The sequence below is a fragment of the Sphaerodactylus townsendi genome, linkage group LG02, assembly GCF_021028975.2.
Source record: "Sphaerodactylus townsendi isolate TG3544 linkage group LG02, MPM_Stown_v2.3, whole genome shotgun sequence".
Lineage (NCBI taxonomy): Eukaryota > Metazoa > Chordata > Lepidosauria > Squamata > Sphaerodactylidae > Sphaerodactylus > Sphaerodactylus townsendi.
In genome coordinates, this window is record NC_059426.1 from 172,173,193 (window position 1) to 172,195,503 (window position 22,311).

A 22,311-nucleotide genomic window follows, 5' to 3' on the forward strand; every position below is an offset into this window, starting at 1 on the left:
GGGTGAGTGCTCCCCCAACAGCTTTGGCAGGAAGCTGAAGCAGATGGAATACCTCCCTCCTCACACTTAGGAAGATGGAAATCCTGAAGAAACAAGCCACACTCCAGCTAGAGAATGCCCAGTTGCTGGCTAGTTGTTTTCATCCTCCCTTAAATGAAGGCAAGCCCTGCCTTACAGTGGCCTCTACCCATTTTTGGAACATCTCAATGGGCACTAATGAGAATACTAATCGGGGCCATGACATCCACAAGCAGGACGTTGGGGAACTCTGCTCTAACTCATGATGCAGCCATATCTTACTCCAGTGGTGGCGATTCTATGGCACGCGTGCCAGATGTGGCACTCAGAGCCCACTCTGTGGGCACATGTGCACAGAGTTTGTCATGGGGGGGCCCCCGGAAAATCACCACACACACACATCTAGGCTGGCCTGGGCTGCTGGGCACAACATGCGCACACCGCGGCAAGCAGGAAAGACTTTGCTGGTGGGCCTGGTGCCTGTGCTCCGGGTGGCTGCTGCCTGAGGGGGGGCAGAGGCAGAGGGGTGGAAATGCTGGAGCAGCGCAGGGCAGAGCTGTGGGTGCACGCAGGACCTGCTGGAGGCTGAAGTGGGCTGGCGGCGGCGGCTGCTCGAAGGGTTGAACAAACAAAACGTGTGCCTTTCCAAACAACTAAAACCTCAGTATTCAGGTTAAATTGCCGTGTTGGCACTTTGCGATAAATAAGTAGGTTCTGGGTTGCAGTTTGGGCACTCAGTCTCGAAAAGGTTCGCCATCACTGTCCTAAATAGCATCCAAAGCTGTAATTTACGCCCCCTTCTCTGGCATTTCAGAGCTGACTGAGTGAAACAGATTTCCTGAAAATTAACAACATACTGTTGCATACATGAGACAAGCAGGTACTAGTCTGTACTAGACTAACATTTCAAAAACTTTAGCGTCTAAAGCCTTCGAAGGTGCCAGATGACACGAAGGAGCATTTTGGGACAAGATCTGTTTATAATGTTTAGATTTTATTATGAGACGTCAAGATCACCTTGTATAAAATTCTTACGATATAACAAGTAAAAATTTGGCTAATGAAGTATTACAGTACAGGAAAATATAATTAATATATAATTGAAAGCAAACAATAGCTTTAACTAAAAAAACTGCAGTAAAATAAGCGACAAAATTTCACAGCTGATGGAAGGCAGAGAAATCCACGAAGCGGGAATTCAAACCCAAGAGAACTGTTTGATGACGAACTTTGTGCTGTAAAGCAGCACAATAATTTAGAGCACCAATAATTCAGAATGGATGCAGGAATTTCTGTTAGTACGCCAGTTGCAAAATATAAAAATTGTTGCCGCTCGGCCCTTCCCAAGTGAGACATTAGGATATGAGATTCCACAGATGACAATCTCTGCTACACACGGATAGGCACAAGGGCAAAGGCCCCATCCTCAGAGCAAAAACAAAAATAACCATCCAAAAACTTCTTCAGTGTTCAGAGATTTTATTCTTTGTTCAAAACTGCAGTTTTGGGAACTGTTCTCTGATAGCAGGCGGAGAGGTTCAAAGGGCTGGGTATCAACGTAACATAATTTATACAAAACATCCTACCCTGCCTTCAGATCATTGGTTAGGTTAAGAAGACGTACATAAGAACGAGCCTGCTGGATGAGACCAGAGTCCATCTAGTCCAGCACTCTGCTACTCACAGTGGCCCACCAGGTGCCTTTGGGAGCTCACGTGCAGGATGTGAAAGCAGTGGCCTTCTTCTGCTGCTGCTGCTCCTGAGCACCTGGTCTGCTAAGGCATTTGCAATCTCAGATCAAGGAGGATCAAGATTGGTAGCCATAGATCGACTTCTCCTCCATAAATCTGTCCAAGCCCTTTTTAAAGCTATCCAGGTTAGTGGCCATCACCATCTCCTGTGGCAGCATATTCCAAACACCAATCACACGTTGTGTGAAGAAGTGTTTCCTTTTATTAGTCCTAATTCTTCCCCCCAGCATTTTCAATGGATGCCCCCTGGTTCTAGTATTGTGAGAAAGAGAGAAAAATGTCAACATTTTCTACCCCATGCATAATTTTATAGACTTCAATCATATCCCCCCTCAGACGTCTCCTCTCCAAACTAAAGAGTCCCAAACGCTGCAGCCTCTCCTCATAAGGAAGGTGCTCCAGTCCCTCAATCATCCTTGTTGCCCTTCTCTGCACTTTTTCTATCTCTTCAATATCCTTTTTGAGATGTGGCGACCAGGAGCACTCCCATCAGTCCTCTTTTTGCTGCCGCAAGGAAAGGTGGCAAATGGCAAAGCTGTTGCTGTGTGAGAACTTGAGCTGTGTTCAGTGAGGGATTCTTCCCTTGACACTCAGTATCGTGGACCCTGACCGGATTGACTGACCTATCTTTGTGTTGTCGAAGGTTCTCACGGCCGGATTCAACTGGTTCTGGTGGGTTTTCCGGGCTGTGTGGCCGTGGTCTGGTACTAAACCTAAATTCAACATACAAGAGGGAAAATTTCGCCTGCATCTAACATTAGGAACAAAATCCACCAGACCACCTCCACACAGCCCGGAAAACCCACCAGAACCAGTTGACCCATCTTTGTTTGGCATGTACAACTTGCACTGAACTGCTCTTCCCCAGGACTGGAAGGAAGATTTCTCCACTCACTGCCTGTTTCCATTGACCAATTATAACTTGAAACTCCTTGAACTGCTCTTCCCCAGGACTGGAAGGAAGATTTCTCCACTCACTGCCTGTTTCCATTGACCAATTGTAACTTGAAACTCCTGTGTGTCCAGCCAACCGTGACAGGGGGACTGTTTTCTGGGGTAGAATGCCTGTTTTCCAACCAAATGATACCAAAGCTGCAGGGCAGCCAGCACTGCCAGCCCACTAAAGCCCCTGCAAGCTTCAAGCAAAATAGACTGAGACCAGTTCTACAGGCTCCTGAACAAGTTGCCCCAACCATCCTACCTGCAGGCTGCTGAGAATGGGTGCTCAAATGAGGGATGGAAGGAGGAGCCAACCAGACCCATATCTCTGCTGAGCCCTGCAATTGGCTCATGCTGGCCAGGAGCTGCCTTCCTGTTGCCTGGGAAACCACCAAATGGGGACAGTATAGCAGAAGAAATATCAACAGGAAACTTCAAGGTTTACAGCTCAATTATCAGGTTATACTCATTTCCCATGAGGCACAGAAAAGGCCCTGCAGAAACCTTTCCAGGAAATCAAACTACAGATTATTAATATTTGAAATTTAAGGCAAAACAGACCACTTGTTTGATCCAGGTTACTAGAAAGGCTGAAAATAAAATCACTTAAGAAGAAACCCATATTTCAGGGGATCGTTCTCTTCAATAGTGAAGGTTGACGTTCCAGTATAAAAGGATTCTCCGGAGACTTCTACTATAACAGCTTTGTGGTCGCCACATTTAGCTTCCTGAGTCAAAGAGAAAACAAAAGATGCTAAGTAGGAAAAACAGATTAGTAGTAACTAGTTTACTGCAACAGAAGTTCTGACAAATAACAGCCCGCTATGCGAGATACATAATACAGTTAAGCAAGGAACAGAGAACATATGAAAGAATCACTACTGTACTAAACCTTTGAAAGAATCATTATGAAAGAAACCTATGTAAAGAATCACTAACTGTACTAAACCTGAGCCCTCCGGGGGAGGGCGGTATAAAAATCCAATAATACATAAATAAACAATAAATAAATTCAACATACAAGAGGGGGAGGATTTCTCTCTAGCTTAAGGCTGCTAAATAGAATAGAATAGAATAGAATCTTTATTGGCCAAGTGTGATTGGACACACAAGGAATTTGTCTCCGGTGCATATGCTCTCAGTGTACATAAAAGAAAATACATTTGTCAAGAATCATAAGGTACAGCACTTAATGATTGTCATATAGGTCTAGTAAGCAATCAGGAAACAATCAATAGTAATAAAAACATAAAATGTAAAATCATAAAGTAGGAGACAGTAATGGCAGCTACCTTCTAATCCAGTGGTTCTCAACCTGGGGGTCACGACCCGTTTCACAGGGGTCGCCTAAGACCATCGGAAAACGGTCTTTTTATATTTTATATATACCAATTTTATGGTTGGGGGTCACCACAACACAAGGAACTGTATTAAAGGGTTGCGGCATTAGGAAGATCGAGAACCACTGTAATCCATCCCTGAAAACGAAACCCCTAAAAACTAAATCCAGGACCAGCTCCCAGGAAAAGTAGCACTGGTACTGGTACTGGTACTGGTGGTGGTGGTGGTGGTGTGTGTGTGTGTGAGAGAGAGAGAGAGAGAGAGAGAGAGAGAGAGAGAGAGAGAGAGAGAGAGAGAGAGAGAGAGTAGCTAGTTGTGTGATGCACTTTCTTCCAGGAAGATTCCCCATGGCCTGGCCATCTACCTTGCAAACTTGGCTGGCCAGCGAGATCGCTTTTGGGTGTCTGAAGGGCTGTAGCAGCTAGTCTCCAGGTGACGCACTAACGCAGGCCAGCATCTTAATAAGGTGCTACGCAGAGGCTGCTGTTAACAAGGTACTGCAAGAAAGCCCAGTGACTCAGCCGGTTGAAAAGTGCACTAACATCGGTGGCATAAACAGTGGTGTCTTGATATTGAAACATGGGTTCACTCCCAAGGAACACAGTACTTAAGTGCATAGAGGTGTTAGTTGTGCGCTTTGGTGCAATCAGTGGTACAGCATTTACTTGGAATGCCAAAGGATCCAGGGTCAGTCCAGGTTCAGTTCAGGGCATGTCCAGTTGAAAGGAGCAAGGAGTAAGAGAGGAAAAAGACCTGGACCGGGGTGGCCAACCTATGGCGTTCCAGATGTTCATGGACTACAATTCCCATCAGCCCCTGCCAACATGGACAGCTGCTGCCAGTCTGAGCAGACAATACTGACCTTCACAGGCCAAGGATCTGAGTGAGCAAGGCAACTTCATGTATTCAAAATGAAGGAATTGGAAAGATCATCTGGTTTTTGTGGCATGTTTGGAGCATGTGATCAAGAGCTGGTTTTTCTAACTAGGCCAGAGAAGGATGTATGTCCATCACCTGATAGCCTTCTATCCCAACTGGCTCATTCTGCAGATCAGAACACAGACACGGCTGAGATCTATATTTTTACCACCTCCCTAACAATCCCATGAGATAGCTCACTGCTACTCCTTTTTGACAGAGCAGCTTGATAACCCCAGAGCTGATCTGAGATCTGAAGCCAGATCTTCCTGCTTACTGCACCCAAGAGGATCTAAGCTGTTTCCAGCCTCATCATCTCCAGGACACAAGCAGCTGCCCCAAGACAGGCCTGGCTCACCTGTGGATGCTAAGGGGCCGGTGCACTCAGCTCAACAATCCCCGAGGCAAAACCCTCTGTTCATTCATCACTTGCACCAATGCAAGGGCCAAACTTTTCTTCACGGCCCCCAAAGGGTGATGGTTCGAGCTCACCTGCACTGCTTTTCCAGTGAACAAGGAACCAGTCGTGCTGCTTCGGAAAGTCCGGGTCTGCCTCAGCTGAATGAGTCCTTTATGGTACTGTAAGGCAATGCGAGCCGTCACACCTGACCCAGTAGGGCTTCGGTCCACCTGGTTCAGAAAGAGATTAATTGTGCTGCGTCTCGGCTTTCAATGTAACACGAAAGGCAAGTCCCAACTAGTAGAAAAATTACTTGGGTGCTGTGTGGTTTCCGGGCTGTATGGCCGTGTTCTAGCAGCATTCTCTTCTGATGTTTCGCCTGCATCTGTGGCTGTGTCACAACCTTAGATCTTCTGAAGATGCCAGCCACAGATGCAGGCGAAAAGTCAGAATGCTGCTAGAACACGGCCATACAGCCCGGAAACCACACAGCACCCCAGTGATTCCGGCCGTGAAAGCCTTTGACAATACAGTAGAAAAATTAGTTTCTCATATGCACCAAACGGCTGCTGCTTATACCATTTCAGACACTTTGGGATGCTTTTGTTTAGAACTAGACCGGCTTTGTGTAATTGTGCAAGGAGGAAAGATGAACGTGCTTTTCAGTACGACATACCACCACGTGAAAGAATGAGCATTCAGAAAAGTTGAGATGGGGAAACTAAGATATAACGGTGAGGAGCCTGCATCACACTGGGGGATGTGGCTATGCGGCTGTAGATTTACAGGTTCTTCTGAAAGGAAGAGAAAGGAGACTTTGGGCAAATCTCTCTAACTCTTCCTTGGGAATCATTCTAAGTTCCTACATTTTTGGCCTTCAGGAACCTTTCAAACTCTGGCACAGGGTGGTGGGCACGACAACATGGCTTCCAGAGGAGGCGGAGCAAACCTCAAGGGGACAGAGGTTCTGTGTAACTCTCTTCAACATTTAAAGCAGAAGCGCCATTTAACAGGATGCACAGCCAACCAGAAGTCCTGCTGGGCGCAAGCCCCACTAGCCCACTTTCTAAAAACAGTGGGCAGGTACAAAGAAAGCTGCTAGCAGGTGCCATGGTGAGCCCAGGGACCATTTGAGGGATCATTGCTCTAAGGTTAAAAAAGGATAAAAGCGGTAGGCATGTACATTATCCTCCTTGGAGAAGGGTGGGATAAAATTGTGACAAATGGATAAGAAAGGGAGACCGACCAATTACTAGTTCATTCTGGTTATTACCGAGCCTAAGGTTGTGACACAGACACACGTGAAGCCGCCTGACATAGAATCAGACTCTCAGTCCATCAAGAGCACTATTGTCTACTCAGATTAGCTATCTAGGGCCTCAGACTGAGATCTTTCACATCACCTGCTACTTGATCCTTTCAACCAAAGCTGCCAGGGACCGAAACTGGGACTTTCTGCACGCCAAGCAGATGTTGTACCACTCAGCCTGCTTCCCTGACTATTCTGCAGGAATCCCCATGGCAAAGTACCAAGGGAGAACTTCTACTGTGCTGACCGAAATGGGACCTACCTGTGCATCTGCGAACACACAAATGTTGCTGGTCGGCTCATCGCTGAAGGCATCCTTTCCATCTGTCAGGATAGTCCCATAAATGAAGTTCATGTCTTCAATTAAAGGATGGCAAACTTTGAACTAGAAAGAGAAAAAAATCTTGGTTAAGAATGCAACTAGATACGTACAATAATATGGGCCATTGTGGTACATTTCCCTCTTTTTTTAGATCTGCACAATTACACCACCACACTGCAATAAAGAAAACAGGCTGAGTTCACACCTACAGAGAGTAGTAACTGATCAACATTGCTGACTAAAAGTAACCATCAGGTTTCCTGAACAATCTTGAAGTAGTTCAAATATAAGACTGTGCAATGCTTTTTGTTTGTTTCAAATTGCCTCTTTGGAGATCAGAAATCTACCCCTTAATTAGCCACCTTTGTAATATAAATCATTATATTTTTATATTATATAAAACTGTATAAAATGGTGGCTGTTATGGTTTTCTCAGCTGCATGGCTTTGGTCTGGTAGTTTTTACTCCTAACATTTCGCCCATATGTATGGCTGGCATCTTCTGAGGCATGTCACAGAAAGATGGATTTCTCTCCGTGACACATCTTACCATGACATTCCTCTGAAGATGCCACGGCCACACACAAACCAGAAAACCCACAACAGCTAGTTGATTCCTGCTGTGAAAGCCTTGGACAAGACAGATCATATTTGGATGTACTTACAAGAGAAAAAAGACAAACGGAAATATAGAATTCCCTCAAGAGCTAGCATTCAAAGTTCAATCACTTTGCCCTGCCACTGGGCAGCTAATGACTTGTTAGGGCCAATTCAACACCAATTAGCCTGGAATAAACCGAGGAGCATGTACAAATGCCAGGGCTCTGGTGGTCTTTGTTTCAAGCAATCCTCTCCCCCCACCCTTCCCTTTAGGAAACTGGAAGAGAAGACAAGGCAGCCATGATCACAATTATTTTTCAGTCACTGAGTGTTTCCTGGGTTTCCTCTGTCACTCTGTAGCATCCATTACCTGGTCGCCACTCACAGTTGCTCTGACGCACAAATTACAAGAAAAGCAAAACACCTTGACACCCATTCAGAGTGGATTACTATAAAAATCTCCAACTGAGACATGCTTGTCCAATTTTACCTCTGTTTGACACTACTGGCTTGATGCAACAGCATTACAATTAGCAGTCCACAAACCATACATATTGATATGTCAAGCGATAGAAGGTCACCCAGTCAACTTCTCTACTGGATACTAACTCGGTTTGTATAATTGTGTAGCCTTGTAAACAGCTAATTGCAATCACCTCCCTCCAGGTGATCTGGCAGATAAAGTGTTTTTTTAAAACAGACCATTGAAACCACAAATGATACAAAATGGAAATGAAAAAGACTAGCAGTTTGCACGCTTTTATGAAAAGCTACGAATGTTGATTAGACTATACAGTACAGACAAGTCTGACAGTACCTGGGCCTTCACCGCTTCAGTTACTGCAGATGCTGCATCCACAAGATCCCTAAGTTTCGAGGAACATACATCAAGGTTCAGCGTTTCAGCACTGAGGAAGGCATAAAAAGCGCCCCCATATGCAACATCAACCATCACTTTTCCATAGCCAGGTACATCAACCGGCAGGTCTGAGAATGCAGCAAAAGACAGAAAAATGAAGTTACTGTGTTATTTTCTCATGTTACTCACAGGTGATTTGCTCCAGAGTCGGCTGATACCCATTTAGCCCTTCAGGGGAGAGCGGTCTAAAAATCTAACTCTAAAATAAATAAATAATTTTTAAAAATTAGCTGAATACTCTTATCTGTGGATCTGTTTCTCTTTTGGGTGGAGCTGATGACACTTTGCAAAGTACTCTGGGAACTAAGAATGGGCACAAACAAACAAATGCCCCCCGCCCCCCCTTGCAAAAATTGCTTTTCTCACATATCACCACCAAATGTGCTGGATATACCTGAGAAGTCACAGGCTGATATCTATACACCACGATCAGCCTACGTTTGATCCTGCCATTGTCTTCTGCCTCAGATGTGGGAATCCTTCCCTTCTCATACCCCCTCCCTGCGGTGCTTATGTTTTTCCGCTTTGCTTCTCAGGCCTTCTCAGCTCATTAGAGACACCTGCTGTCGTAGTTCTGTCAGTAGTGTGGATGATAGGCTGTTTTGACCCGGGGGGGGGGGGGCAGTTTCTTTTTCTCTGGACTGTGAGACTCAAGGGGTGCCATCCCCCTTGGGAACTAGTAGTCAGGGGTGGGGTGGCATGACGTGATGTGGGAGATGACGTGGGTATAACGGTGGCTCTGAATAACCCTAGTTCCACTTGAAGCAAATTAGGCAGGACATGAGGATTGATTTCTGCATTCTCCCTCTTTTACCTTCAAAGGAACTGCATGGATATAGTAATCTTTGTAGGGAAACAGAACTGAGTGTGACGGATTTGAACCATATCTTGTGAGCTTTTTCCACAATATAAATTATGCCCTCCCCAAGTTGCTCTTAGCTCTGTAGCCTGAAGCTGAAAAGGAGGAATATGTTTAAGGCTGTTGAGTTTAGACCGAACCCATGTTGTGTGGGGGGAAAAAGAATCTGGCTACATGATATTCAAAGAAACATTTCCTTTAAGATTTAACCATTCTGACTGAGACCATTAGTTCTGACTTTCTTCTCAGTTCAATCTTCAGAAGACATTAAAGGATGAGCTAAAATAACAGGGAGGTAAAATAGAGTAATACAAATTCTTCCTCTGGCTAAGCCAAGCCTGAGGACACTCTACCATCCTAACACTCAAGAACTCTTGACCACAGCCTGTTCGGCTCAGATGGAAGTCGACATGCATCTAACACAATGCACAACTCACTGGACCAGTTGTTAGAGGTGATGTAGCACAGAGAGACATTCCTTCCAAGAGGCAGAGTAACAGCTTGAGCAGTATTAGTCAATCCTCATCAACCTAGGTGAGTCAGAAAAAGAGAAAGGAAGCACATTCCACCACAATTTAGATAACCCTCAGTTCTTCCTGATAAGGAAGCAGACAGGAACAACATACCGTGTTTCCCCGAATATAAGACAGTGTCTTATATTAATTTTTGCTCCCAAAGGTGCGCTATGTCTTATTTTCAGGGGATGTCTTATTTTTCTGTGTTCTGTTTGTCGGGCATGCTTCCAAACAAAAACTTTGCTATGTCTTACTTTCGGGGGATGCCTTATATTTCGCACTTCAGCAAAACCTCTACTATGTCTTATTTTTCGGGGATGTCTTATATTCGGGGAAACAGGGTATCACCTGTATACCATGTTAACTGTCATGGCTTCCCATCAAAGGATCCTTGGCTTAGTAAGGGTGTTAAGGAATTAGTTAAATATATTTTAACATGCACACTCCAAACAAAGCAGAGGAAGGCAAGACCGGGATCCCCAACCTGGTTCCCTTGGGCATCATAGCAGCAGCTGAGTGGGCAGGGTCAGAGGGCTTTTGCTCAGCAGGGCTTCTGACGGGCCACTGAAAATCTGATTAGTTGTACAGATTTTTAAGACTTGTTTCTGGTGCCATCACAGGACAAGGATCTTCATGGGGGTGTATTACTTATTTCTAAACAAAATGTCCATTTAAAATGGCATTCCTTCAATCGGAGCTTCTACCTGAAATGTTTCAGATTTACTATTACAGAGTTGGAAGAGACCCCCAACAGCCATCAAGTGCAACCCCCTGCAATGCAGGAACACATCATCAAAGCACTCCTGACAGTTGGCCATCCAGCCTCTGTTTAAAAACCTCCAAAGAAGGAGACTCCACCACACACCAAGGCAGAGCTATGAAGACCTCATTCCCTGAAATGTTGTGATTTGCTTGGACACCCCGAATCAGCCATTCTGTAGTTGGCTCCACTTCCAGCAGTAGCTGCCACAGGACAAAGATCTTCACTGTGTGACTGACGGTAAGTGGTGGCAAACATTTTGTGGCTGGTTCCATCTCTGATGTCAGCCATTCTTTCAACATAAAGAATAAAGTGTGGTCCTGCGCTCTCTGGCAGAAGTCACTGGAGTGTGATTCCACTTTTGAAAGAAATGCAGGCCCCTTCCGCACACGCAAAATAATGCTTTTTCAAACCACTTTCACAATTGTTTGCAAGTGGATTTTGCTATTCCACACAGCTTCAAAGAGAACTGAAAGCAGTTTGAAAGTGCATTATTCTGCATGTGCGGAATGAGCCGCAGATTCTCTTGCAGAGTTTAAAAATGTTATTTCAGTGCTGCTTGAGTCTAAACCATTATTATCTGCACTGTTAAACTTAGCACTTCGATAAAATAGCATTTATAATCCCAGACGGGTGTTAGCAAAATTGGGCTTTTTTGTAAAATTGTGGCTGCCATTTTTTTCCCCATTCCTGCCGGAGAAAAGAAAATGGATGATGCAACTTTACAAAAAGTCTTACTAACATCCATCCAGGACAATACAAGTGCTATTTTATCAAATTGCCAACTTTACCAGTGCAAATTATAATGGTTTAGCCACAAGTTGAGCTGAAATAACATTTTAAAATGCAGTGAGAGGAGCGAGGAGGCAGGCACTAGGCGGAACATTCGAGCAGAAAGAGGGTCTAAGAAGATGACATGGATTTATCTACACATCTCCTTGCTTCTTTACGTTGAAAAGAGTATATCGCATTGTGCCAGAGCTCTGACGGTGCCCGAGGCTTTCCTGATGGGGAAGGACAGGGTATATGTTGAATAAAATAAAATGGTTGGGGATCCCCGCTTTGGGCTCTGCCACAAAAAAACCCCCAGAAACATTATGTCTCTAGCAGTCATCACAAACACGCAGCATAGGAGACTAGTGAGCTGTGGACAAAGCTATAGCAGGTGGTTTAATTCATGGAAGTGACGGTAGTAAGCACACATCCTGTGGAAATGACCAAAGTGAAGGCCTGGTGAGCAGCCATGTTCCATAAGCCCCAGGGGAGAAGTGAAGGGAGCCACTAGTATGCAGGAAAGGCAAGAGGGGAGAAAGGTATGCCTCGTTCAACTTCCATGCTCCCCCATGTTGTACAAGATATCCCTGAAACTGTGCCAAGCAGCTCTCAAGTGGGAAAGAAGTGCTGGGCTATTATTGCTTAGCTTTTGATGGAAGCGAAAGCTGGTGACGGCTCCGTGTCCATTCTTTTCTAACTTACTATCAAACACAGCCTGCAGGAAAAGTAGAAAACCAACACGAAAAGTCATGGGGATGTACTCATTTTCACTCTTATAGATGTACTTCATTTATCCCTTTCCTTTCCCCACAGATCCAAAGCTGCTTACATCTTTCTCCTCTCCTCCTGTTTACCCTCACAACAACCCTGTGAGGGAGGCCAGGCTGAGAGTGTGACTGGCCCAAGGTCACACAGCAAGCTTCCATGGAAAAGTGGGATTTGAAACTTTGGTCTCCCAGGTCCCAATCATACCCACGACACCAGGTTGGCTCCATTTGCAGGCAACTTTTTTTAAAACTTTAATGTGAAGGGGATTCATTGCTTGTAGCCTGACACGGAACATCCCTTTCTGTTAGCACATTCTTACCTTACCCCAGACATGCAGAAAACTAACTCAGCAAGCACAGTAGGGAAGGTGACCTTGGGTGCCAGCACTGTGCAGTGGTTAAGAGCAGCAGATTCTAATCTGGAGAATTGGATTTGTTTTCCCGCCCTGCCATTCCTGCTGAGTGACCTTGGGCTAGTTCACAGTTCTCTCTGAACTCTCAGCCCCACCTACCGTGTCAAGGAACACAGAAATCTGGCTAGCACTAATGAAGGTGGAACTCAGCCTGGTGCAGTGGTTAAGAGCGATGGATTCTGAAAACCGGGTTTGACTCCCCACTCCTCCATATGAGCAGCAGACTCTTATCTGGTGAATTGGATTTGTTTCCCTGCTCCTGCACATGAAGCCTTTTAATCACAGTTCTCTCTGAACTCTCTCAGCTCCACTTACCTGTTGTGGGGAGAGGAAGGGAGGGGGCTTGTAAGCTACTTTAAGACTCCTTATATGTAAGAAAAGCAGAATATAAAGCCGAACTCTTCTTCTTCTTCCTCCTCCCTAAGGTGCTAGCTTTCTGTTTGCAGGGAGCATCTTTACACAGAAGAACATCTGAAGTAGAATAAGCAGTTTACTGTACTTATTCCAAAGCCCAAGATTTGAACCAGGTTTCTCATCTCAGTTCTCCAGCCTTTGCTGTTAACTCCAAAGATGACCTTGGTCAAGCCCCACTCTTTTAGACTGCCAACCTCCAGGTGGTGCCTGGAGCTCCCCAAGCATTACAGCTTATCTCCAGACAACCAAGATCAGGTCCCTGGAGAAAATGGCTACTTTGCAGGGTGGACTCTGTGGCATTGAACCACATGAAGGTCCCTTCCCTGCTTTCCCCAGTTCCACAGCCAAATCTCCTGGAATTTTATAAGAGTTGGCAACCCTACCTTCTCTCTCTCTCTGCCCAGGTAACCTTATGTGTGTTTGTGTGTTAAGAGTCGACAAGTCACTTCCGACTCAGGGCGACCCCTATGAATCAATGTCCTTCCAAAACGACCTCACTCAGGCCTTGTAGAGGCCCGTGGCTTCCTTGACGGAGTCAGTTCAACTCACGTTGGGCCTTCCCTCTTTTCCTGCCGCCTTTAACTCTTCTACGGTCTACCTCGCAGGGGTGCTAGTCAGGTGCCTACTTGTGACGGAGACGAAAGCGGGCACGCTGTGGAAGCGGACGCGGCTGCCGCTGCGCTGCCCGTCCCAGGGAACCATGGCGACGACGGGCCCGCAGGGACAGCGCAGGATGACAGGGGCCTCCCCACTGCCGGTGGGGCGCGGCGGGCAGAGGCCGTAGTCGAGGGCCAGGCGGCCGAGGCAGAGGACGGCGTGGCCGCACATGGAGCTGGCGCCCTCGTTGTGGACGAAGAGGGCGCCGGCGGCCGCCTCGAGCGACGCGTCACGCACCAGCAGCGCCCCGTACATGTCGCGGTGGCCCCGCGGCTCGTGCATCAGCAGCCGCCGTAGCCTGTCCAACTCGGGCGAGGCCAGCAGGCGGCGGCGCAGCGCCAGCACCGACAGGCCGCCCTCCGGCTCCAGGCCCGGCACTCCACCCGGCAGCACCACCCGCAGCGGCTCCCCGCCCGCGTGCATCTCCACCGTGCGGATGACCGGGCCGTCCGGAGCGCGCGGAGGCAGCCAATCAGCGCGCGCGGCCATCCTGGCTCAACGGTCCCTCGCCAACGACCGTAACGGAACTCTCCCGAGGCTGGTCCGCTGAGAGCCCCAGCCCCGCTTGCTGGCCGGCGATTGGCCAGACCGGAGCACTCTCTCGTCGTGATTGGTCGAGGAAGCACGGGCGTGTGTGGACCACGATTGGCCAGACCGGAGCTCGACCTGATTGGTCGGGGAAGCACAGGCGTGCGATGGAGGGCGGGGGGGGGGGGAATGGGCAGCCCAGCGTAGAGATAGGGAAGCCAGGGCCGTCTACACGACACTTCCGGTCAGCGGATTCGATGTGCGAAATATGGGAAAGACCAGCAGGCTCGGCAGAGTTGAGTGGACTGCCAGAATGTTTTTTGGGGAAGGTTACTGCAGTCTTTGCCATTTGTTTGACACAGACAAAAAACTACCATTGTGAGAAGTGTGGGGCTTGTAGGATTGGCCCCAAAGAAGAATTCTTCCACTGTTCCAAGGGGAAAATGTCTCAAGACAAGGCTGCCCAATCTGCGTGGAGGTCATCAGCATATCAAGCGTGGGCGCTCACATCGGGCCTTGCGAAGACATTTCATCAAAGACATGCCAAGGACAGCGTATTCTTCCACTGTTCCAAGTGTAACTTGGCTCTGACTCTCCAAGGGAATGATAACTGCGCTGAAAATGTCTCGAGGCAAGAAGAGTTGGATTTATACCCCCTCCCCTTTCTCTCCTATAGGAGACTCAAAGGGGCTTACAAACTCCTTCCCCTCCCCCCCCCCCCCCCCCCCCCCCAACAAACAACTTTTGAGATAGGTGGGGCTGAGAGAGCTTGGAAGAACTGTGACTATTCCAAGGTCACCCAGCTGGCATGTGTTAGAGTGCACAAACTAATCTGAATTCCCCAGATAAGCTTCCACAGCTCAAGGCAGCAGAGGGGTTCCTCCAGATTAGAGTGCACCTGCTCTTAACCACTACCCCACTGCTGCCTCATCTGTTTGGAAGACATTCATACATCGCAGCTGGCAAGCAACGCTCCACATGTCATCCCATCCTTCATTGAAGACATCGAACTTAATCTAAGGCATGCAGAGGACGGCGTGGCCGCACATGGAGCTGGCGCCCTCGTTGTGGAGTCAGGGAGCACAAATGAGCGGAGGGAGCAAAACTTATTTGCTTCTAGGCAGTTGGGCTTGTAGGGGACTCCTAACTTTTTATTTATTTATATTGATTTATAATTCGCTTTATAGGCGGCGGACAGCAATATTAGTTTCCAGTTAAAATTAAAAAATCCCCCAATAGGGCGCCTCAATAAGCAATCTCCAAAAGGGGGAATGAATTGTAAGGGGAAAGGAGGGGAGAACTTCCAATGCAAAGTAGACAGAAGGAACTCCTCAAAGGGCCAATGGATTCCTTATCTATACAGATTGCAGTTTAAGAAGGGCCAATCGGTACCGGAAGTTTAATCTGCGTGACAAACTTTTGTCCCCTTTGTCAATGGGAAGAATAATAACAAGAAAGGGGAAACGCGTGACAGACAGGCCCCTCCCCTTTCCTCAGCAAGTCTCGCCCAATAAGATCGCTCGCTCGGATTTTCCGCCAATGGCAAACAGACTTCAGTCAAAGAAACCCTTCTCGTGACGAAAACCTCGAAGATTGCGAAGGCGGCAAGCGGCTATTTAAGGGCTGTCCGTGAGGTGGATAAAAGGGGTCGCTTTAATATTTTCGACATCCTTAACCGCCATAAAGGCCAAGCCGGTTTATTTGGAACGGTGAAAACCCAAGCTAGGGCACAATCACGTGCAAGGGACGGACCAATCAAAAGAGCGGGAGTCGAACCCGAACGGAAGTGACGCAACAGGAAGCGCCCCGGACCTTTGTTGCGGTTTAACGAAAGATCCGGAGGATGCCTTTATAACTGTGGCGGCCGGCGGCGGCGGCTGGGACAGGATGGGTGAGCTTGTCGGAGGGTCTTTGTCGCTAGTCAGCCGCTTGCTTCATTCGGGGCCGGCTCTGAGAGCGGTTGGGCTGGCTGTGGTGAAGCCCAGAGAGAAGGGGGTGGCGCTTTCATTAGTTGCCATCCTCCAGGTGGGGGCTGGAGATCTCCCGGAATGACAGCTGACCTTCTGGCCATAGCAGGAGAAAATGGCATCTTTGCACAGCAAACTCAATCCCATAGCATAGATTCTGTCATATTAATGTGCCTATGAATCTAATATTCAGTGTGGACATTGTTCAATATTTATTTGTTGTTATTTTATTATTATTATTTATTAAACTTGCTATACCGCCCTATCCCCGGAGGGCTCAGGGCGGTGAACAACATAAAATCATACAAAAAACATAAAAATCTTAAAACAGGTACATTCTACAATAGGGCCCGCGAGACCCATATACCACCCTCTTCCAAAAATGAGGAGGGGTCCCAATGATGTTAGGGGACCCTACTAGCAGGGGGGGGCGGGGCATTATCGGCGGCTGGACTCTCCAAAGGCCCGGTGGAATAATTCGGTTTTACAGGCCCTGCGGAACTCTCCAAGGTCCCGCAGGGCCCGAATAGCTGGTGGTAATGTGTTCCACCAGGCCGGTGCCAGGGCTGTGAAGGCCCTGGCCCGTGTGGAGGCCAGCCGCGTCATCAAGGGGCCAGGGATCTCCAGTAGATTCGCCTCTGCTGTTGTGAGATCTTAGTAAAGGGACTACTTGGTTTATGTTTCTTGGTGTCAATTATCACACTGTAAATAGTTTGTGTAGATTTTTTTATGTTACACAGTATAAAAAACTTGTTTATGATTGTTTAAGTGTACGTATATTGAATACTAGCAACATGGGTACATTAATACCATTAACCATACAGCTGCTTGCTTGACCTGTTAGCCTTTGAGCAACCTGCCTCACTTTCAAGATGGTTGACTCTCCAGCTGGGGCCTGGAGATCTCCCGGAATGACAGCTGATTATCCAAGGCTGCAGAGATCAGTTCTCCTGGAGAAAAGGGCTGCTTTGGAGGGTGGAGTCTATGGCATTGTACCCCACTGAAGATCACCACCTCCCCACTATCATGGCAGGGGTGGGTATGATATTGGCTCTGGTGCCCAGTTGTGGTTTGTTTATTGCAGTTAGCAAAAGGGCCAGTGTACTTTCTCCCTCCCCCCCCACCCCCAGCAATAGTGTTGCCAGCCACGGTTGTGTGGAGGGGCTGTGTCTGCATGGCAGAGTCTCTGCTTGGTATGCCCAAGGTCCCAGACCCAACCCCTAGCATCTCTAGCATAAACAAGGAACAGGTGCTGTGAAACACCTCTGGCCATCTTAGGAGACTGCAACCTTGATAGAGATTGGGTAGAAGGCAGTCCCGTGTATTGTCGAAGGCTTTCCCGGCCGGATTCAACTGGTTATTGTGGGTTTTCCGGGCTGTGTGGCCGTGGTCTGGTGGATTTTGTTCCTAATGTTTCGCCTGCATCTGTGGCTGGCATCTTCAGAGGTGTATCACAGAAAAAAGTCTGTTTCTGTGAGAAACAGACTTTTCTCTGTGATAAAAAAATCTATGAGAAACAGACTTTTCTCTGTGATACTTTTCTCTGTTTCTCACAGAAACAGACTTTTCTCTGTGATACAAAGATGCCAGCCACAGATGCAGGCGAAACGTTAGGAACAAAATCTACCAGACCACGGCCACACAGCCCAGAAAACCCTCCAGAACCAGCAGTTCCGTGTGTTCTTGTGTTTTGAGAGTGCTCTCTGGGGCTTCTTAGATGGTGTCATCTTTGCACTAGATTTGTGAGGAATGACAGGCAAGTGGAAGCCTTTCTTCAGTTTTGGGCTTTTTGCTTTTCTTGGTTGTTAAGTCTGTCCCTAGGCTCCTGTTTATTTGCGAGTCATAGAGGCACTCTTCTTATTCTCCCTGTCTTTTTGTTGTTGTTGTTGTTGTTGTTCAATCTAGGTAATGTGGTGCTTCTTATTTCTGACTGCAGTCCAGGGGTGGGTACCTGTCCCTCCAGATGTTCATGGACTACAGTTCCCCTGTGGGAATTGTAGGCCATGAACATTTGGTGGGACTGAGTTGTACACCCCTTCTGTAGTCACTTATAGTCCATATTTCTTCCTTGGCCCCTTTAAACGCTGAATAGTTGTTGCAGGGATGTTTGTTATGGAGAGGTTGAGTATGGGCCATCATATGGCTGGGAGGCCAAACATTTAGGTGCTGTTCAACCCAGCTAAATCAAAATGTTAAAATTTGGTATTTGTAAATGTTTAAATTAAAGTTACCCTGTGTATCTGTGGGTAACTTTAATTCTGGCCTTTTTTGTATTTTGTGGAAGCTGTCGAAATTCAACAAGCCTGCCTTGGACTTTATTGTGGGAGAACATTCAAAATCGTGAATGGGACAGAAATCCCTGGAGACTGTGGGGTAAGTATATGAAAACCTATTGAATATATGAAATAGACCTAGGGTAATATTTTGGCATGAGAAGAATCCCATGGGCTCTAAACAGAGATTTATGGGAAACTTATCTTGCATGGCCAACTGGGGACAATTGTAGTGGATCAGAAGCTGATGCCTCCTGTGAATGAGGATATGTTAAAAGCACATTTTCCAGCATGCTTTGCATGTAGCGTTCAGTCTAGTGCGCTGTGGCAGTCGTGAGTAAGCAATGTAGTATATAGTCTACTGTATGTAAGTAGTTGATTTCTTAATTGGGGGGGAGGGGCGCTGAGTATTTCCTGAGCCCATTCTTATAGGACTAAGCTGTGGTCTGTCGCAGTTTTTTCAAACCTAGAGTTCTCCTGGATTCTAAGGGTCTCAGAGTATGGAAGAATTAGAAGAACTAGGCTGGTAAACTTTTGAGGGGTTTTGTTCATTCATATTTTCTTGTCCCATTCTCCCCTCTTTCTTTCTTGGAACATCACCTGTTTCTCAAGTCAGAAGCAAATCTTAAAAGGAAAGCCCAAATATTTCTTTGGTATTTTATCCAAGGCTACTTCCAAAGCTATATCTAGGCCTCAAATAGCCTCTTCTGTAAGGGTAGATGATTGGGTTCTGCTAGTGGAATACCACTCTTTCCACCTCTTCATGCTGTCGGTTCCATGTGCTTGTTATGAAGTAGGAAGGGCCAGAAAATAAAGAGAAAACCATTTGAGTTTGTCTGATGCGCTGGCAGTTACAACATTCATGGCTGTGTGGAGCCTATGCCGTTAACTTAGAGCAAGCTTAGATTTATGATAGCTGATACAGAGCAATGGAAAGGGTGGCATGAATGCATCTTGTGCTAAATTCTTGCTTTTCAAAAAGAAACATTTAGCAGTCTTTATAATTTCTAGATCACATATGTTTAGTAAAAACGCATTGTATAAAACGATCTGCGGTGAACCCCTTTAGGTATGTCCCAGAGGACAAAGAACAGATGACCAAAAAATCTGCCAACCATGTGAGGGATCTCCAGAACGCTATGACTGGCTTTATCTTGGCTTTATGGCAATGCTTCCTTTGATTTTGCATTGGTTCTTCATTGAGTGGTATTCGGGCAAAAAAAGGTGAGTGCTGATTAAAATCAAATCCCCATTCCCTCCGACAAGAGACTGAAAGTAATTTATATATTCCATGTATTGTCATAGGCTTTCATGGCCGGATTCAACTGGTTGTTGTGGGTTTTCCGGGCTTGGGGGGCGGGGGGTGGGGGGGGGGGGGGGGTTGTGGGGGGCGGGGCGTGGGGGGGGCGGGGGGTGGGGGGGGGGGGGGGTGGTGGGGGGGGGGCGGGGTGGGGGGGGGGGGGGGGGGGGGGGGGGGGGAGGGGGGGGGGGGGGGGGGGGGGGGGGGGGGGGGGGGGGGGGGGTTGGGGGGGGGGGGGGGTGTGGGGGGGGGGGGGTGGGGGGGGGGGGGGGTGGGGGGGGGGGGGGGTGGGGGGCGGGGGGGTTGGGGGGGGGGGGGGGTGGGGGGGGGGGGGGGTGGGGGGGGGGGGGGGTGGGGGGGGGGGGGGGTGGGGGGGGGGGGGGGTGGGGGGGGGGGGGGGTGGGGGGGGGGGGGGGTGGGGGGGGGGGGGGGTGGGGGGGGGGGGGGGTGGGGGGGGGGGGGGGTGGGGGGGGGGGGGGGTGGGGGGGGGGGGGGGTGGGGGGGGGGGGGGGTGGGGGGGGGGGGGGGTGGGGGGGGGGGGGGGTGGGGGGGGGGGGGGGTGGGGGGGGGGGGGGGTGGGGGGGGGGGGGGGTGGGGGGGGGGGGGGGTGGGGGGGGGGGGGGGTGGGGGGGGGGGGGGGTGGGGGGGGGGGGGGGTGGGGGGGGGGGGGGGTGGGGGGGGGGGGGGGTGGGGGGGGGGGGGGGTGGGGGGGGGGGGGGGTGGGGGGGGGGGGGGGTGGGGGGGGGGGGGGGTGGGGGGGGGGGGGGGTGGGGGGGGGGGGGGGTGGGGGGGGGGGGGGGTGGGGGGGGGGGGGGGTGGGGGGGGGGGGGGGTGGGGGGGGGGGGGGGTGGGGGGGGGGGGGGGTGGGGGGGGGGGGGGGTGGGGGGGGGGGGGGGTGGGGGGGGGGGGGGGTGGGGGGGGGGGGGGGTGGGGGGGGGGGGGGGTGGGGGGGGGGGGGGGTGGGGGGGGGGGGGGGTGGGGGGGGGGGGGGGTGGGGGGGGGGGGGGGTGGGGGGGGGGGGGGGTGGGGGGGGGGGGGGGTGGGGGGGGGGGGGGGTGGGGGGGGGGGGGGGTGGGGGGGGGGGGGGGTGGGGGGGGGGGGGGGTGGGGGGGGGGGGGGGTGGGGGGGGGGGGGGGTGGGGGGGGGGGGGGGTGGGGGGGGGGGGGGGTGGGGGGGGGGGGGGGTGGGGGGGGGGGGGGGTGGGGGGGGGGGGGGGTGGGGGGGGGGGGGGGTGGGGGGGGGGGGGGGTGGGGGGGGGGGGGGGTGGGGGGGGGGGGGGGTGGGGGGGGGGGGGGGTGGGGGGGGGGGGGGGTGGGGGGGGGGGGGGGTGGGGGGGGGGGGGGGTGGGGGGGGGGGGGGGTGGGGGGGGGGGGGGGTGGGGGGGGGGGGGGGTGGGGGGGGGGGGGGGTGGGGGGGGGGGGGGGTGGGGGGGGGGGGGGGTGGGGGGGGGGGGGGGTGGGGGGGGGGGGGGGTGGGGGGGGGGGGGGGTGGGGGGGGGGGGGGGTGGGGGGGGGGGGGGGTGGGGGGGGGGGGGGGTGGGGGGGGGGGGGGGTGGGGGGGGGGGGGGGTGGGGGGGGGGGGGGGTGGGGGGGGGGGGGGGTGGGGGGGGGGGGGGGTGGGGGGGGGGGGGGGTGGGGGGGGGGGGGGGTGGGGGGGGGGGGGGGTGGGGGGGGGGGGGGGTGGGGGGGGGGGGGGGTGGGGGGGGGGGGGGGTGGGGGGGGGGGGGGGTGGGGGGGGGGGGGGGTGGGGGGGGGGGGGGGTGGGGGGGGGGGGGGGTGGGGGGGGGGGGGGGTGGGGGGGGGGGGGGGTGGGGGGGGGGGGGGGTGGGGGGGGGGGGGGGTGGGGGGGGGGGGGGGTGGGGGGGGGGGGGGGTGGGGGGGGGGGGGGGTGGGGGGGGGGGGGGGTGGGGGGGGGGGGGGGTGGGGGGGGGGGGGGGTGGGGGGGGGGGGGGGTGGGGGGGGGGGGGGGTGGGGGGGGGGGGGGGTGGGGGGGGGGGGGGGTGGGGGGGGGGGGGGGTGGGGGGGGGGGGGGGTGGGGGGGGGGGGGGGTGGGGGGGGGGGGGGGTGGGGGGGGGGGGGGGTGGGGGGGGGGGGGGGTGGGGGGGGGGGGGGGTGGGGGGGGGGGGGGGTGGGGGGGGGGGGGGGTGGGGGGGGGGGGGGGTGGGGGGGGGGGGGGGTGGGGGGGGGGGGGGGTGGGGGGGGGGGGGGGTGGGGGGGGGGGGGGGTGGGGGGGGGGGGGGGTGGGGGGGGGGGGGGGTGGGGGGGGGGGGGGGTGGGGGGGGGGGGGGGTGGGGGGGGGGGGGGGTGGGGGGGGGGGGGGGTGGGGGGGGGGGGGGGTGGGGGGGGGGGGGGGTGGGGGGGGGGGGGGGTGGGGGGGGGGGGGGGTGGGGGGGGGGGGGGGTGGGGGGGGGGGGGGGTGGGGGGGGGGGGGGGTGGGGGGGGGGGGGGGTGGGGGGGGGGGGGGGTGGGGGGGGGGGGGGGTGGGGGGGGGGGGGGGTGGGGGGGGGGGGGGGTGGGGGGGGGGGGGGGTGGGGGGGGGGGGGGGTGGGGGGGGGGGGGGGTGGGGGGG

At 52.0% G+C, this 22,311-nt stretch overlaps 3 protein-coding genes across 4 annotated transcripts in view; 1 reads left to right on the forward strand and 2 right to left on the reverse strand.

Moving 5' to 3' along the window:
* Positions 1-2,760, reverse strand: part of LOC125426408 (JNK1/MAPK8-associated membrane protein-like) — a 10,198-nt gene extending 7,438 nt beyond the window's left edge. Inside the window, exon 1 of the mRNA XM_048484665.1 lies at positions 2,576-2,760. Within this exon, the coding sequence (XP_048340622.1) occupies positions 2,576-2,760 (185 nt within the window). The remainder of the gene's footprint in view (positions 1-2,575) is intronic.
* L3HYPDH (trans-L-3-hydroxyproline dehydratase) lies at positions 2,495-14,249 on the reverse strand. Of its 2 annotated transcripts, XM_048486681.1 has the most exons (5): positions 13,645-14,245; positions 8,415-8,584; positions 6,939-7,061; positions 5,460-5,597; positions 2,498-3,436 (listed from the first exon to the last, which is right to left on the reverse strand). In XM_048486681.1, exons 1-5 carry the CDS (start codon positions 14,162-14,164, stop codon positions 3,311-3,313), a joined length of 1,077 nt encoding a protein of 358 aa, XP_048342638.1. In that variant the 5' UTR covers positions 14,165-14,245; the 3' UTR covers positions 2,498-3,310. The 2 variants fall into 2 exon arrangements, with proteins under 2 accessions (XP_048342640.1, XP_048342638.1); XM_048486683.1 differs by lacking the exon at positions 5,460-5,597 and having other exon boundaries at positions 2,495-3,436; positions 13,645-14,249.
* A 1,451-nt stretch (positions 14,250-15,700) lies between these two features.
* Positions 15,701-19,671, forward strand: LOC125427002 (JNK1/MAPK8 associated membrane protein). Its single transcript, XM_048485958.1, has 3 exons — positions 15,701-16,094; positions 18,455-18,543; positions 19,513-19,671. The coding sequence occupies exons 1-3, from the start codon at positions 16,091-16,093 to the stop codon at positions 19,669-19,671; spliced, it is 252 nt and encodes an 83-aa protein (XP_048341915.1). The 5' UTR covers positions 15,701-16,090.
* Positions 19,672-22,311: the final 2,640 nt, after the last annotated feature.

Coding starts and splice junctions, on each gene's coding strand:
- L3HYPDH (XM_048486681.1), bottom strand. CDS start 14,164: ATGGCCGCGCGCGCTGATTGGCTGCCTCCGCGCGCTCCGGACGGCCCG. Junction 8,585..13,644: donor CGCTTTCGTCTCCGTCACAA/GTAGGCACCTGA, acceptor CTGCATTCTCAG/ACCTGCCGGTTGATGTACCT. Junction 7,062..8,414: donor CTGAAGCGGTGAAGGCCCAG/GTACTGTCAGAC, acceptor TTCTCTTTCTAG/TTCAAAGTTTGCCATCCTTT.
- LOC125427002 (XM_048485958.1), top strand. Junction 18,544..19,512: donor AAATCCCTGGAGACTGTGGG/GTAAGTATATGA, acceptor GAACCCCTTTAG/GTATGTCCCAGAGGACAAAG.